The sequence below is a fragment of the Pantherophis guttatus genome, chromosome 4 (genome assembly GCF_059756535.1).
Source record: "Pantherophis guttatus breed Tessera chromosome 4, ASM5975653v1, whole genome shotgun sequence".
Lineage (NCBI taxonomy): Eukaryota > Metazoa > Chordata > Lepidosauria > Squamata > Colubridae > Pantherophis > Pantherophis guttatus.
The window spans coordinates 60015326-60030402 of record NC_142066.1 but is presented as its reverse complement, the minus strand read 5'-3'; the positions used below and the strand labels follow the sequence as shown (position 1 = coordinate 60030402).

The following is a 15077-nucleotide window of genomic DNA, read 5'->3' as shown; positions in this document are numbered from 1 at the left end:
ATCCATCTATCTAACTACCCATACTATAACAAACTTTAGATAGCTCCCAGGAGCTTTTTAAACATATTTAATAAGCAAAACCCAGCAGCTGATATTATATCTGAAAGTCTATTGATACACAGGACCATCAGTATAAGCATAATACGTTCATAACATTTTGTGCCAGTTACCATAAGGATTATTGCATTTTGTATCAAGTTCTAAATGTTTTTTTAAAAGAAACCATATAGAGCAACTTGCAGTCTATTTCTGATGACAACATGAATTACTGTTGTGAGATTCTCTTGCTCTGGATTGGCCTATAACCAATCCAAGCATCAGTTAAGGTCCTTCTGCCCACAGCCTATTCCTGTCCATTTAGCTCACCCAAGTCATTGACATGTTACCCCTTCAAGAAAACAATATCAGAGTCAGCAAAGTATCTTGATGGACAAAAACTCTGCTTTCCCTGGATTCACTTGGAAATTTTGCCAAAACTGCAAATATTTGTTCAGTTAGTTAGTGGTCAGAAATCAAGACTGCTCAAAGGCACAAAAACACAACCCAAACAAAATCTGATTGTCTTTGCTCAGAAGACACAGAAAAGAGTCCAGAGATTATCAAGTTGAAGAAACTTCTCAGGATCTGTAAGATTTCCTTTGAGATTTATTTTAAAAGTACCAAGGAACTAAAAAGACATGTTTTACAATTCTTTATTAACTGATGAATTTTTAACTCACTGTGATTCTCTATTCTGCTATCTTCACTATATAAATCATAATTGAATTCTTATTAAACCAAACCTGACAAAGCCATTCATGTAATAATTCTGTAATAAAATAGCATCTTTAAATCTATGAAAGAAAATCTGCTTTAGAAAAACATCTTGAATTTTACTGAATTTCCTGGATATTTTGCTGGGTCAAAGGGAGATTTGTGGGGAATCTCCTGCAAAATGTTCAGAAATTTTGCATTTCTGCTCTTGAGTATTTTCAAGTATTTTCAAATCAACACTAAAAAACAACACTAAATATATGAATGCATGTTTAATTTAAAACACATGAGTGAGAATTTAGCCTGTACTTTTCATTCATTCATATCAGTAAATTCTGGATTAAGGTCATAGTCATCATTTATAAAGTGCCATGACTTTGTAGAAAATATGAACATGTAGGAAATGTTCACATTATCATCACCTTATTCTTTCAATGGATTTTAGAATTTTTAAAATGTTATTTTCACATATTCTCGGGCATTTAATAAGCCTATATGAATAAAAATTGTACTTTTTCCTGTTCCCTCTTACCCCTTGTTCTGTTCATATTTTTAGATTGTAAGCCTAATAGCAGGGACTCTGTATATTTTCAATGCAAAGACATAATAATAGTTTAAAGAAAGAAAACGGTGATTTGATCCGAGCATAAGAAATCCAGTATATATGGTTTGGGATGCTACTTGGGAGGTAAAAGATTGCTAATATTTATACAGTGAGATATTGTATGTAAGCTTTCTTCAAGTTCTCTGTTGTTCATTTTTTTTTTCTCTGTCTCCTTTAGGAAATAATAAAGTTATTGCCCTTCCATAGGATATTCCTGGATAGACTAGAAGAAAATGAAGCTATAGATCAAGATCTCCAAGCCTATATATTACACCGAATACAGAGCAGCTCGGAAATACAAAATAATATCTCTCTTAATGGCAAAATGGACAATACAACCTTTGGCAAACTCAGTTCGCATCTCAAAACCCTGAGTCAAGGATCATACCTATACCTTAAGCTCACATTTGATCTAATTGAGAAGGGCTATTTGGTGTTAAAAAGCTCCAGTTATAAGGTAGTGCCTGTCTCCCTTTCAGAAGTATATCTACTGCAGTGCAATATGAAGTTCCCAACACAGTCTTCCTTTGACCGGGTAATGCCTCTTTTGAATGTGGCAGTGGCATCTCTACATCCTTTGACAGATGAGCATATTTTTCAGGCTATCAATGCTGGGAGTATTGAAGGTACTTTAGAATGGGAGGACTTTCAGCAAAGAATGGAAAATCTTTCTATGTTTCTTATCAGACGCAGAGATATGACCCGAATGTTTGTACATCCTTCATTTCGAGAATGGCTGATTTGGAGAGACGAAGGAGAAAAGATCAAGTTTCTTTGTGATCCTAGGTAAGTAATTAACCCAATTCTGCAATGAAAGAAAGCATTTAAAAAATGAATGCAGTTCTGAGTTGCAATTTATAAAAATACACTCATTGAAAGCTAATATTTTCTATAAAGGTATCAAATAAAATAAAAATAAAATAAAATAAAAGATTGTAAAGGAAATTTGTCTCCCTGATTTTGATATATCATAGTATTTGATTCCAAACAGTTTTCAGTCTTTTATTAGATGGTTTTGGGCCAATATGGCAAGATTTCCTCAGTGTAAAATAAATCTGAAAGACAAACTTGATTCCTTTACAAAGCATAGGTCTATTTGAAAAAAGAAGAGTTGAAAGATAGGCTGTGATGACATCTCTTTGCTTCTGAGATTTCAAGGGGTTTTTCTTTAGGCTTTTGGAAAAAGACATCAAAGCCAACTACATTAATCAGTTTGTTTATATGTGGATTTTCTCAATCAAATATAAAGATATTATAAAACATTTTTAAATGCTATTTTACAAAAGAAACAGGAAAAAAGTAATTTACAAAAATAGTAATATCCAGAGATGATAAATGATAGTGTTAACAATCTAGTCAGGAAAACCCATCATCAATAGGTAGTCTCAACTTTACCATGAAATTCTTAGTTGCCTATTTTGCCATATAAGTTTCCATGTGGGACTATCAATCTTAATAATATAGCTCTTTGAAATTGTTATTGTTAGTTGTGTCTGACCCATCGCGACCCCATGGACAATGTTCCTCCAGGCCTTCCTGTCTTCTACCATCCTCCGGAGTCCATTTAAGTTCACACCTACTGCTTCAGTGACTCCATCCAGCCACCTCGTTCTCTGTCGTCCCATTCTTCTTTTGCCCCCAATCTTTCCCAGCATTAGACTCTTTTCCAGTGAGTCCTTTCTTCTCATTTGAGTTTCTCAAGTATTTCTCAAGTATTTGAGTTTCATCTTCAGGACCTGGCCTTCTAAAGAGCAGTCAGGGTTGATCTCCTTAGGACTGACCGGTTTGATCGCCTTGCAGTCCAAAGGACTCGCAGGAGTCTTCTCCAGCACCATAGTTCAAAGGCCTCAATTCTTTGGCGCTCAGCCTTTCTTATGGTCCAGCTTTCACAGCCATACATTGCAACTGGGAAAACCATAGCCTTGACTGTACGCACTTTTGTTGACACGATGATGTCTCTGCTTTTTAGTATGCTGCTTTAGTATGTTGCCATAGCTTTCCTCCCCAGGACCAAGCGTCTTTTAATTTCTTGGCTGCAGTCCCCATCTGCGGTAATCTTGGAGCCCAGGAAAATAAAATCTGTCACTACCTCCATTTCTTCCCCATATATTTGCCAGGAATTGAGAGGGCCGGATGCCATGATCTTAGTTTTCTTAATGTTAAATTTCAAGCCAACTTTTGCACTCTCCTTCTTCACCCGCATCAAGAGGCTCTTCAGTTCCTCTTTGCTTTCTGCCATTAAAGTGATATCATCTGCATATCTGAGATTGTTGATATTTCTCCTGGCAATCTTAATTCATTCATCTAACCCTGCCTTTCTCATGATGTGCTCTGCATATAAGTTAAATAGGCAGGGTGACAGTATACAGCCTTGTCGGACTCATTTCCCAATTTTGAATCAATCAGTGGTTCCGTGTCCAGTTCTCACTGTTGCTTCTTCACCTGCATATAGGTTTCTCAAGAGACAAATAAGATGGTCTGGTACTCCCATCTATTTGGAAATTATATTATATTATATTATATTATATTATATTATATTATATTATATTATATTATATTATATTATATTATTATATTATATTATATTATATTATATTATATTATATTATATTATATTATATTATATTATATTATATTATATTATATTAAGTGTGTGTAAAACAAAATATTAAATATACACATAAAATGTTCCCCGTGGTTGAATAACAATAACAATAAATAAATTACAACAATAATAATTCATCGTTTTGCAAAACAAATCTACAATTTATAAACTTCTACATGTATTTTTGCTAAATCAATATGTAACACAAAAAAATATCACAGATATGAAAATCAATCATCCAAATTGACCAATCTATTGTAAAAGAAAAAAAACCAGGTAATCTCAACCACAAAGCTTCAAAGCCCTCTGTTAAAAATCTGTTATTGTATTTAACTTGCAGAAAGTCCACTAACAGCTTCTAATCTCCCATGAACCCACCATAACCATGGTTTCTGATCTATCCAGGATCGAATAGCATCAATTGATTTTTAATATAAAGTAATTCTTTCCAGTTTATCATCTGTACTTTTCCTTTAAATTATAACTGTGATCTTTCCAAACAACTGCATGTCACTCCCCCCAATCATAGATCTTCATTGGGAATATCTCCACAGCACTTGTTGTTTAGTAAATTTTGCTATAAATTGGAACACAATATCTCTTAACAATTGTCTTCTGATTGCATGTCATAAATCTATTCCACAAATTCCATCAGCTTTCCTAAGAAGGTTCAGATCATCACTCATCCATCCTATCATCTCTGTTGTAACTGAATTTTTTTAGTTAATGCCCCCTTCAGCCTTATTTTATTTATTTATTTATTTATTATATTTCTATACCGCCTTTCTCCCGTAGGACTCAAGGCGGTGTACAGTCAAGAAAAATATAGACACACAAACATCATAAAATTGCTAATTAAAATTGTTACTTAGTTTGGTCAATTAAATAAAACCCAGAATTAGATAACATTTAAAAAATCATTCGCATGTTTGTATGTTTAGCCCTGCCTGTTGGAACATCAGGGTCTTGAGGGCACGGCGGAAAGCACGGAGATCAGGGATATTCCGTATCTCCGGGGGCAGTTCATTCCAAAGGGTTGGAGCCCCCACAGAGAAGGCCCTCCCCCTGGGAGTCGCCAGTCGACATAATTTGACTGACGGTACCCTGAGTAGTCCCTCCCTGTGAGAACGAACTGGTCGGTGGGAGGCTATTGGTGGCAAAAGACGGTCTCGTAGGTACCCAGGTCCTAAGACATGGAGCGCTTTAAAGGTGATAACTAACACCTTGAATCGCACCTGGAAGACCACCGGGAGCCAGTGCAGCTCGCGTAGGAGAGGTGTTACATGGGCGTAACGAGCTGCGCCCATAATCACCCGCACGGCTACGTTCTGGACCAGTTGGAGCCTCCGGGTGCTTTTCAAGGGGAGCCCCATGTAGAGAGCATTACAGTAGTCCATACGCGAGGTAACTAGGGCATGAGTGACCGTGCGCAAGGCATCCCGATCCAGAAAGGGACGCAACTGGCGGATCAGGCGAACCTGATAAAAGGCACCCCTGGCCACAGCCGTCAAATGATCTTCTAAAGATAACTGTGAATCCAGGAGGACACCCAAGTTGCGGGCCCTCTCTGTGGGGAGCAAGATCTCATCCCCTATTGTCAGTGATGGTACCAGCTGACTATACCGGGACGCCGGAAGCCACAGCCACTCGGTCTTGGAGGGGTTGAGTCTGAGCTTGTTTCTCCCCATCCAGATCCGCACGGCCTCCAGGCAACGGGACATCACAGCAAGGGCATCATTGGGATGGTCTGGGGTGGAGATGTATAGCTGTGTGTCATCAGCATACTGATGAACACTCACCCCAAAACCACGGATGATCTCACCTAGCGGTTTTACATAAATGTTGAACAGAAGGGGTGAGAGGACTGACCCTTGCGGCACCCCACAAATAAGGTGCCTCGAGGTCGACCTCTGCCCCCCTGCCAACACAAACTGCAAACGGTCAGAGAGGAAGGAGGAGAACCACTGAAGAACGGTGCCCCCTATTCCTAACCCCTCCAGCCGGTGCAGTAAGATACCATGGTCGATGGTATCAAAAGCCGCTGAGAGATCTAATAGGACCAGGATAGAGGAGCAACCTTTGTCCCGAGCCCTCCAAAGATCATCCACCAATGCGACCAATGCCGTTTCTGTGCTGTATCGTGACCTGAAGCCCGACTGGAACGGATCCAGATAGACAACTTCATCCAGGTATCGGGGTAGTTGTCGCGCCACCACACTCTCAACAACCTTCGCAACAAAGCGAAGATTGGAGACTGGAGATAATTTGATAATATAGCCGGGTCCAGGGAAGGCTTCTTGAGGAGGGGCTTCACAACTGCTTCTTTCAAGGCGGCGGGAAAGACACCCTCACTCAGAGAAGCATTTATAATCCCCTGGAGCCAGCCTCGTGTAACCTCCCGGGAGGCCAGTACCAACCAGGAGGAACACGGGTCCAATAAACATGTGGCAGCGTTAAGCTTCCCCAGAATCCTGTCCACATCCTCAGGAGCCACAGAGTCAAACTCTTCCCAGATAACGCTCTCAAGACCTGCCCCCGTCTCCTCCCCTGGATCTACCCAATCGGAGTCCAGGCCTTCCTGAATCTGAGCGACTTTATCATGCAGGAATTGTACAAAATCCTCAGCTCGACCCTTTAAGGGATCTTCCCGTACCCCCACCTGAAGTAGGGAGCGGGTCACCCTAAACAGCGCAGCTGGGCGGTTCTCTGCAGATGCAATAAGAGCGGAGAAGTAGCTAGACTTCGCCGCTCTTATCGCCACTAGGTAGGTCTTAATATAAGATCTCACCTGTGTTCGGTCAGATTCAGATCGGCTTGTCCTCCAATCACTCTCCAGGCGTCTTTTCCGACGCTTCATCTCTCTCAGCTCCTCGGAAAACAAAGGAGCTAGACAAGATCGGCATCGGGTCAGAGGCCGCAAAGGCACGACACGGTCCAAGGCCCCAGTAGCCGCCCTGTCCCAGGCGACCACCAGGTCCTCAGTCGAGTCGTGAGCCAGAGTCTCAGGAAATGGCCCAAGCTCCATCAGGAACCTTCGGGGTCCATCAGGCGCCTGGGACGGAACCATTTGGTTGGTTCCGTCTCCCTGCGGTGGGTGGAAGTGACTTGAAAGTCCATGTGAAGGAGAGAATGATCAGACCATGACAAGGGCTTGATGTCTATATCCCCTATTCTTAGATCATTCAGCCACTGATCAGAGACAAAAATCAAGTCCAGAGTGTGATTCACCAAGTGGGTGGGCCTTGAACTACCTGGGTCAGGCCCATGGCCGTCATGGAAGCCATGAACTCCCGAGCCGTCTCCGACATCTCACCAGCAGATGGCAGGTTAAAATCCCCCATAACAATAAGTCGGGGGGATTCCACCGCCACCCCGGCTATAATGTCGAGCAGCTCAGGCAGGACCGCTGTTACGTGGCAGGGAGCCAGGTACACAATCAGTAGGCCCATCTGAATCCCCTGACCCCACTTCACAAGGAGGGACTCACATCCGGCTATCTGAGGAACAGTGGCCTCCCTCGGGCAAAGACCTTCTCTAATGATTGTTGCCACTCCCCCACCCCTTCCCTGAGTCCTTGGCTGATGGAATGCACGGAAACCTGGCGGGCACATTTCCACAAGGGGAACTCCTCCCTCCTGGCCTAACCAGGTCTCCGTAATCCCTGCCAGGTCAGCACCCCCCTCTGAAATAAGATCATGAATGAGGGGGGCTTTATTTACCACTGACCTGGCATTACATAACATCAGCCGTAGACCCAGGGTCTGAGACTCTGAACAACCCGGGAAACGAGCAGTGCTTTGGGGGTCGGAGTGGGCAATCGCTCGTAAACATTGAGTGCGCACTCCCGAAACATAATATGGCCCCCTGCAGCCGTCATATCTGCCCCTCCCACTTACTATACTAATGCCCATCGCTTCATCCCCCTGCATCCTTGTCAGATTTCTGTCCCCATCCTCCCCACCATGATTATCAGACCCATTACCCCTTTCAGTGGATTTATGGATCCCCCCAGATCCATTCCCACAATCCCTCCCAGAACCCCTTAAAATAGAACTTAAAGATTTATCTAAAAACCCCCAAAGCCGTCGGTTTTTTGCAAACCACCTCTCAGGGTTCCAAAACCCGTCCTCAAGGGCGGCCCTTGATAACTGAGAGGGCCAGACATGCGAGAGGGGGGAATCTCGCAGTGCAAGGAGCTCCGCAGTTGAATACATCAAAGATAGGAGCGAGTTGAAGGAGATGAAGGATCATTTTCTTCTAAGAGTGTTAGAGATGGTTAAGACAGGTAATTTAAAATAAGGGAGGAAATAGATGTAAAAGGGAGACCAGTAAGTTACAAATGTCAATACATCGGAACATCATCGCCCTCTCACAACGATGGGAAGTCTTGTGGTTGTAGTAAGTCCATCCAAAGGAGGTGGGGGTAGAGGTCACAAAGGGTCGTCCTCTCACAGCGACCAAACCATTTGAAACAAACAAAGAGAAGGTGGTCTATCTCCCCATAATCCAAGACTCTCGATGTCTGTATCTCCTCCAGTCCTGATACCAGCGATGGCCGAGGATTAGATCAAAAAAGTAAGGCAGAGCCACTGGACAAAGTATTTAGGGTTAAATAATCAGGGTAATCTTGGGGGAATAGGTGGTAAATAAAGCTTCAGATCGATCTAAGATTGCAAGTTAATGCTGAGTGGTCGTAATAGATCTAGATCTGATAAAGGAGAGAGGGACAGTTGAGGGGGAGAGTAGGTCATCATCTCCAGTTTGTAATCCTCAGTCCCTATCCATCACCTTGCTCAGGCTACTTAGTTCAATTAGTTTAATAAGTCCTCAGAGTTTCAAGAAAGAGGAGTGCAACAGATCCCTAGAGGTTGAAGGGATCCTAACATTTATAGCCTTTGCAGCATTGCCCTCTCCTCTATTAACAACAAGGGCTTCCTTGCAGCCTCCTGGTGTTGCCGTCGCCGTCGCTGCCATTAGCGCCATTCCCCTCGCCATTGTGGTAACCCCCCTTGCCATAGACATCATCGCCGCCATGTTGCTACATGCAGCGCCTATTAGCCCAGGCATCATTATCAACACCCTATCTGGAGTTGCTGTTGCCACCGTCTCGCCAACCATTTCATCAGCTGTATTAGACTCAGTGGTTGACCCGGTCATGACAGCCAGGTTTTGATGTTGACATCCTCCCCACCGCCCTCAGTCTTTTTACTGACAAACAGCTGATCTTCGGGCTCGGCTCGGGTTTTATCCTTGGGCTCCATCCACAGCTCTATTGAGCCGAAAATACCTCAGCTTGCTGGGAGGGGGGTCTGTGGATGGTTAATTGACCCCCACACTCTTGAAAATGTCAAAACATCTCCCTCCTAGCCTCGGAGTTTCAGCTCTGAGCTGCCATTTTGTTTTGCAAAATTAGCCTTCTCTAATGAGCCTCCCAGTTGTATGGCCGATTTAATTGCTATTGCCTGAATCTGCCTAAATCTTTAGACAGATTTAGAACTGTTGGTAATTCATCAAACTGTATATCTAATTTTTCATTTAGAACTTGTACGTGGTTTTTTATTTTTTTCAAAAATTGGAATCACTGAGGAGGAGAAAGCAGCAGAAAGCAGAAACCCTAACCTTGCAGTGCTTATATAGTATGATGAGTGCATTAATATTGTATTAAACTATAAGTGCGTTAGACAAAGAGCAGTAAACATACCATTCTATTCAGCTACCTGTGTCATCCTAGTTCCTTGCACCTACATTTTAGGTATTTTTCCAGTGACAAATACCAATGATACACTATTTTATTAAAAAAATTATCTTTAGAATTAAAACACAATGTGAATTTCAATTCACATATTATTCCATTGTTCCATTTGTACTGTATATTATACTTCAAGTTTTTAACCCATTTCACCATACATTATTTTATTTGTTCATGTTCTATTTCAATTTGTAGGAGGCATTTATACTTTTTAGCAATAATATGTAAATAATTCTGTTTCAAATTCTGTTTTACCATATTGAAAACCAAAAATCCTTTTACCTCATATTAATCTTTCTAATAATTGTACATAGGAAAACTATTGACATATGAACTCTTCTGATATAAAATCCTCTTGATTTCATATTAGTGTTTCTTTGGAAAAATTCTAATAAATCAGTAACTAATGCTTAATTATCATTTCTCTTCTATAAATGCTTCTTATGGTGACAGCCATAAAGATACTTTTGGAAACAACTTAAATTTATATCTGTTCCACGTTGTTAAGATGGCACATCTAACAACATGATTTTTGAAATGATGCTAACTTTAATTTTGTAATACTGTAAATAGCCCCAATAATCTTATATTTCTCAGTGTTTCCACTCTTTCATCCAAATTAAACAACAATCTGCAAATTACAATTTCAAATCAGGTAGGCCTAAGCTGCTTCTTTCTCTAGCACTTTGGAACACTGTGTACTTAACTCACAGGGTTTTTTTACTGGGCACATAAATTTAAATATATATTTCTTCCATTGTTTACCTCAATTGTCAAAACTGGTATTGTCTGAAACAAAAAATAAAATTCTAGGTAAAACTTTTATTTTAATCACAAAAATTCTTTCCATCAACGATAGTTGCAATTTTTCCTCATCTTGACATATCTCTTTTAATTTCCTTTTATGTCTTAACATAGTTATTTGTTTGAAACTACATAAGTTCATATTTGTCAAATTAACAGCCAAGTATTTTACCTTTTTCTCAATCATGAAACCTAATATTGCTAATATTTTTGTCTTCTGTTTATTTATCTTAAAACCAACTGGTGCACCAAATTCTTTTAATTTTCTCATTAATATTTCAATCCTGTTTAAAGGATCTTCCAGTACCAAATCATCTGCAAATCTTTGAACTTGTTTAGTCCTCCCCCCCCCCATCATTATCCTCTCATCTTGCCTTATATATCTATTCAAAACTTCAAAAAACAAAATAAACAAAGTGGGGGGGGGATAATGGGCAGCCTTGTCTTGTTCCTGTTTGTATCTGACAAAGTTTTGTTAAATCTCCATTATCTATAATTTATGGTCTCTGTGTATGCATCAGTTTCACCCATTTTTTAAAATTCTCTCCAAAGTTCATAACTTCTAAAATTTTAAACAAAAATGTCAATTTAAGGTCAATTTAAATTGCCAAAGACTGCATCTTCCTGTTTTTTGTTAACCTGTTCCGAATATTCTGTGTCATATATAATTTTGACATGATTTTTTAATTGCCTTTAATGTAAAAGTTCATAAATAAACTCTTGTAAAATTATTTTCAATCTATCTCCTAAAATTATTGTAAATAATTATAATCATTGGTCAGTAACGATATTGATCTGTGGTTCAATGTAAAGGTATTAATGCTATGTAAACTTGATACCTATACTCTGGCATGTTACCTCCCTGTAAGATAGAATTCATTTTATTTTGGAGAGATTCTAAAAGTTTATTTTTAAAGTATTTGTAATAAGAACCTGGTAATCCATCTGATCCAGATATTTTTCCTGATTTAATCTTTTTTATAGCTTAAGAAACTTCACATCTGTTTGGTTCTCTGTAGACCTTGGTAAATTTTTTAAATTTTAAAATAATCACCTATCATTTCCAGGTGCATGTCATGTACTTTGTACAAGTTAGAATTGTACTGATGAAAAGTTTTTGTATAACCCCATTGTCTGCTAATACAGAACCCCTGCTTCAAGTTTCAAAATCATTTTCTTTTCATTCTTTTTTCTTAATTTATACACTAACTCTGCCTTTGCCTTTTACTCATGAGAAGCGGCTGTCTGGAGAGTAAATGAGTCTATTTCAACTTCCGCCTTCCATTGGCGGAAGATTTCAGGCATCTACCACTAGTCAGCAGCCATATCCAAGCTATGACACCGGTTCCCCAAATCCCCACCTCAAACACAATTAGATTGCAATTCATCCCTGGAAGTCCACTTCCAGAAAAATTATCATTAACAAGATTTAAAATGATTTTAAAAATATTATCACTAATTAACTCAGGTTCTTTAAGATGAACTGTTAATATAACCAAAACATTATATGAAATCAACAAGTAGGATTCATTTGTGTATCAAAACAAACAAAAAGAAGACATTTTTAAAAGGATTCAATCTCAAAAATAGTTCTTTGACCCTAGGATATAAAAGTATAATACCTTTTTAAAGCACGATGTACCCTCAATTATCCTTCAAATTAAATTCTTACAGATAATTTTGCATAATTGTTCAAATTTGATTATAAATACATTTTTGGAGGAGTATACTGTATCTATCCAATTGAAAGTTCATAACAACATTTATGTCTCCATCAATAATTAATTATCGAAAGAAATAGTAAATAATTTTGGAAGTTATTTATAAATAACTTCCAGTTTATCTTTTGTGGGGCCATTAAAGTTTATCTTAGCAATATGAAAAACAGATATCTTCAAACAGCAAATAAAGTATCATTCATTATCTAAAAATGCTTGAATCATAACATCATATTTTTGGCATTTTTCAAGTCACTCTTATAAAAGAAAGTTTATGCCCAGAGATATGTTTTCGTGAGATGGATGACAATATTAATATAAGTATAGAAACACACATATACACATAAATATTCCAGTGGTTTAAGTTGTATTATTGGGTTTATGAAATACACATGGGAGTGAATGCAACTTACTTTCTAGAAGCTATCTGCTCCCTTCTCATCATTAATTTTTCAATTTATGTCTGAGAAAAAGATAATACGTTTGGTGTAGTAGTTAAGGAATCAGCTATTAACCAGGAGACTGTGAGTTCTAGACCTGCCTCAGGCATGTTGCCAGCTGGCAAGTCATTCTCAGTGCTCGGAAGAAAGCAATGGCAAACCATTTGCAAAAATGCTGTGAAGAAAACTTGCAAGTAGTTATTCAGGCACTTGCCAGGAGCTAACACTGATTTGAAGGCACAGACATACAGTACATAGAAAGAGAAATACCACTGAAGTATAACCAATCAAAATAAGTGTAAATCTATTCATTAGTAGTAAGTTCTAAAATCTTTATTAATCTTTTGATAGGATTTAAATATGAAGTATATATACACAAATCATTATTCTCCTCTACAAAAATCCAAAGTAAATTACAAGTAGGGGGCACTAATTACAACCAAGATAGTGAAGAAGAAAATCACATCTAAAAGCTCATACTTGATAAATGTATTTTTCATGTTATAAATGTAACTCTACTTACATGTCAGTGATTTTATTCAGTTTAAAGCAAGGAGATTATTTTCATGAAATTAAAAGTTGAATAGCATTTGATATTCAGTTAAGTGAAATTCAATTTATTTAGCAAAACTTTCTCATATAAATAAATTGTATAAATGAGATCAATATTTTTCCAGGATCTGGCTGTTAAATGTCATTACATGTGTTGAAGTTATACCTTTGGGTTCCTTTTCCCATTATGTTTGTTTTCTCTCTCTCTCTCTCTCTCTCTCTCTCTCTCTCTCTCTCTCTCTCTCTCTCTCTCTCTCTCTCTCTCCCTCCCTCCCTCCCTCTCCCTCTCCCTCTCCCTCTCCCTCTCCCTCTCCCTCTCCCTCTCCCACCCTCCCCCCTTTCCCTCTCTTTCCCTTTCCCCCTTCCGCTCCCATTCCTTCTCCTTCCCCTTCCCCTCCCTCCCTCCTTCTCTCTCTCTTTAGGAGCGGTCATACTTTACTTGCCTTTTGGTTTTCCCGTCAAGAGGGAAAACTCAATAGGCAGCAGACAATTGAGTTGGGCCATCATATTCTCAAAGCACACATCTTTAAGGTAGGCAGAAAAAAAGATAACATCTTTTTGTTGGATTCTGTGTACTGGTGTGTATTGCTATTATAATAAAGCATAAAGAATATTTACCTTCTGAGTTGTATATTGTAGTTTAGTCAGTTAACAAGGAGGATCAAGTTTCCATTCTCAGATAGCTCACTACCAAAACAATATAACAAGGAAAGAGAAAATTTACAATGTTCCTGCATGCTTTTTCTGTTATTATCAGACACAGCAAAGAATAATTCTAAATCTTTGATTGACATAATTTCATTTATTATTCAATCTTTCTCATCCAAAATGTAGAAAATGGAACAGTAGATAGAATATACTAAAGGACAGTATGAATTATTATTGTTATCTCACCTTTCTCTTGTGAACCTAGTGAGAAAGATTCACAAAAATCTTGAAAATAATCTATGTTTGACCTGGGAATTGGAGATCCACTTCTAAAAATGTGTTATAATTGATAAATCCTCATTACAGTATTTTTCCATAGTTGAAATACAATTTGTAGATCAGAAATAATTTTATAGGCTTTTAGTAAAGCCCAAGATCTTTAAAAAATGGAAGCATTAAAACTGTCATAGAAATGTGTCTGTAGGAATCCTAATTTCAGTGAGAAATGATCCAATGCTAAACAATCACACCAGGCTAATTATTTTCATATCTGATTCAGGATTAGAGTGGTAGGAAGATCATTAATACTCTGACTTTTTTTAATCTTTTGAGCATAAAATTTAAAATATGTCATCTATTACAGTATTTTTGCAATGTCTTAAAGAAATTATTCACTTTTAACTTTGAATTACTGCTAATAGATATGAGATTAAATTGTTCATGGGGTTTAATTACAAAGAGTTATATAATGTTTATCTTTTTCAGGGGCTTAGTAAAAAAGTTGGTGTTTCTTCCTCAATTCTTCAAGGGCTTTGGATTTCTTATAGCTCAGAAGGTCTTTCCATGGCACTGGCCTCTCTGCGCAATTTGTATACACCCAATATAAAGGTACTAGAAATAGAGATTGCCTTTTAAGTTCCAGATTGCAGAGACCAAATCATCTTGTGATTTTGTCAAAACAGCAGCTTTGAGTTTAAATAGAAACTCAGATTCTGAAGTAATGGATAAACTGACTGGATTTTGAGAAATTAAACATTGATCATCACAGTTTGTTACCCATGATCCATTTTATGGAATTGCCTCTTTGCTTAATATTATGTTATATTAGTACCAAAGCAAAAGTGACATTAATTTCATTAAGGTGATTAATATCTATATTTTCCTTATATAAATAGCAGCTCTGGTAATCCTGAACATTATGACA

At 38.4% G+C, this 15077-nt stretch overlaps 1 protein-coding gene across 8 annotated transcripts in view; it reads left to right on the top strand.

Moving 5' to 3' along the window:
- The window catches only part of TANC2 (tetratricopeptide repeat, ankyrin repeat and coiled-coil containing 2), a 376797-nt gene that overhangs the window by 297325 nt on the left and 64395 nt on the right, over positions 1-15077 (top strand). For all 8 annotated transcript variants that reach the window (XM_034416164.3, XM_034416167.3, XM_034416168.3 and 5 more), the window contains 3 exons: positions 1536-2143; positions 13648-13756; positions 14639-14761. In XM_034416164.3, the coding sequence (XP_034272055.1) occupies positions 1536-2143; positions 13648-13756; positions 14639-14761 (840 nt within the window). The remainder of the gene's footprint in view (positions 1-1535; positions 2144-13647; positions 13757-14638; positions 14762-15077) is intronic.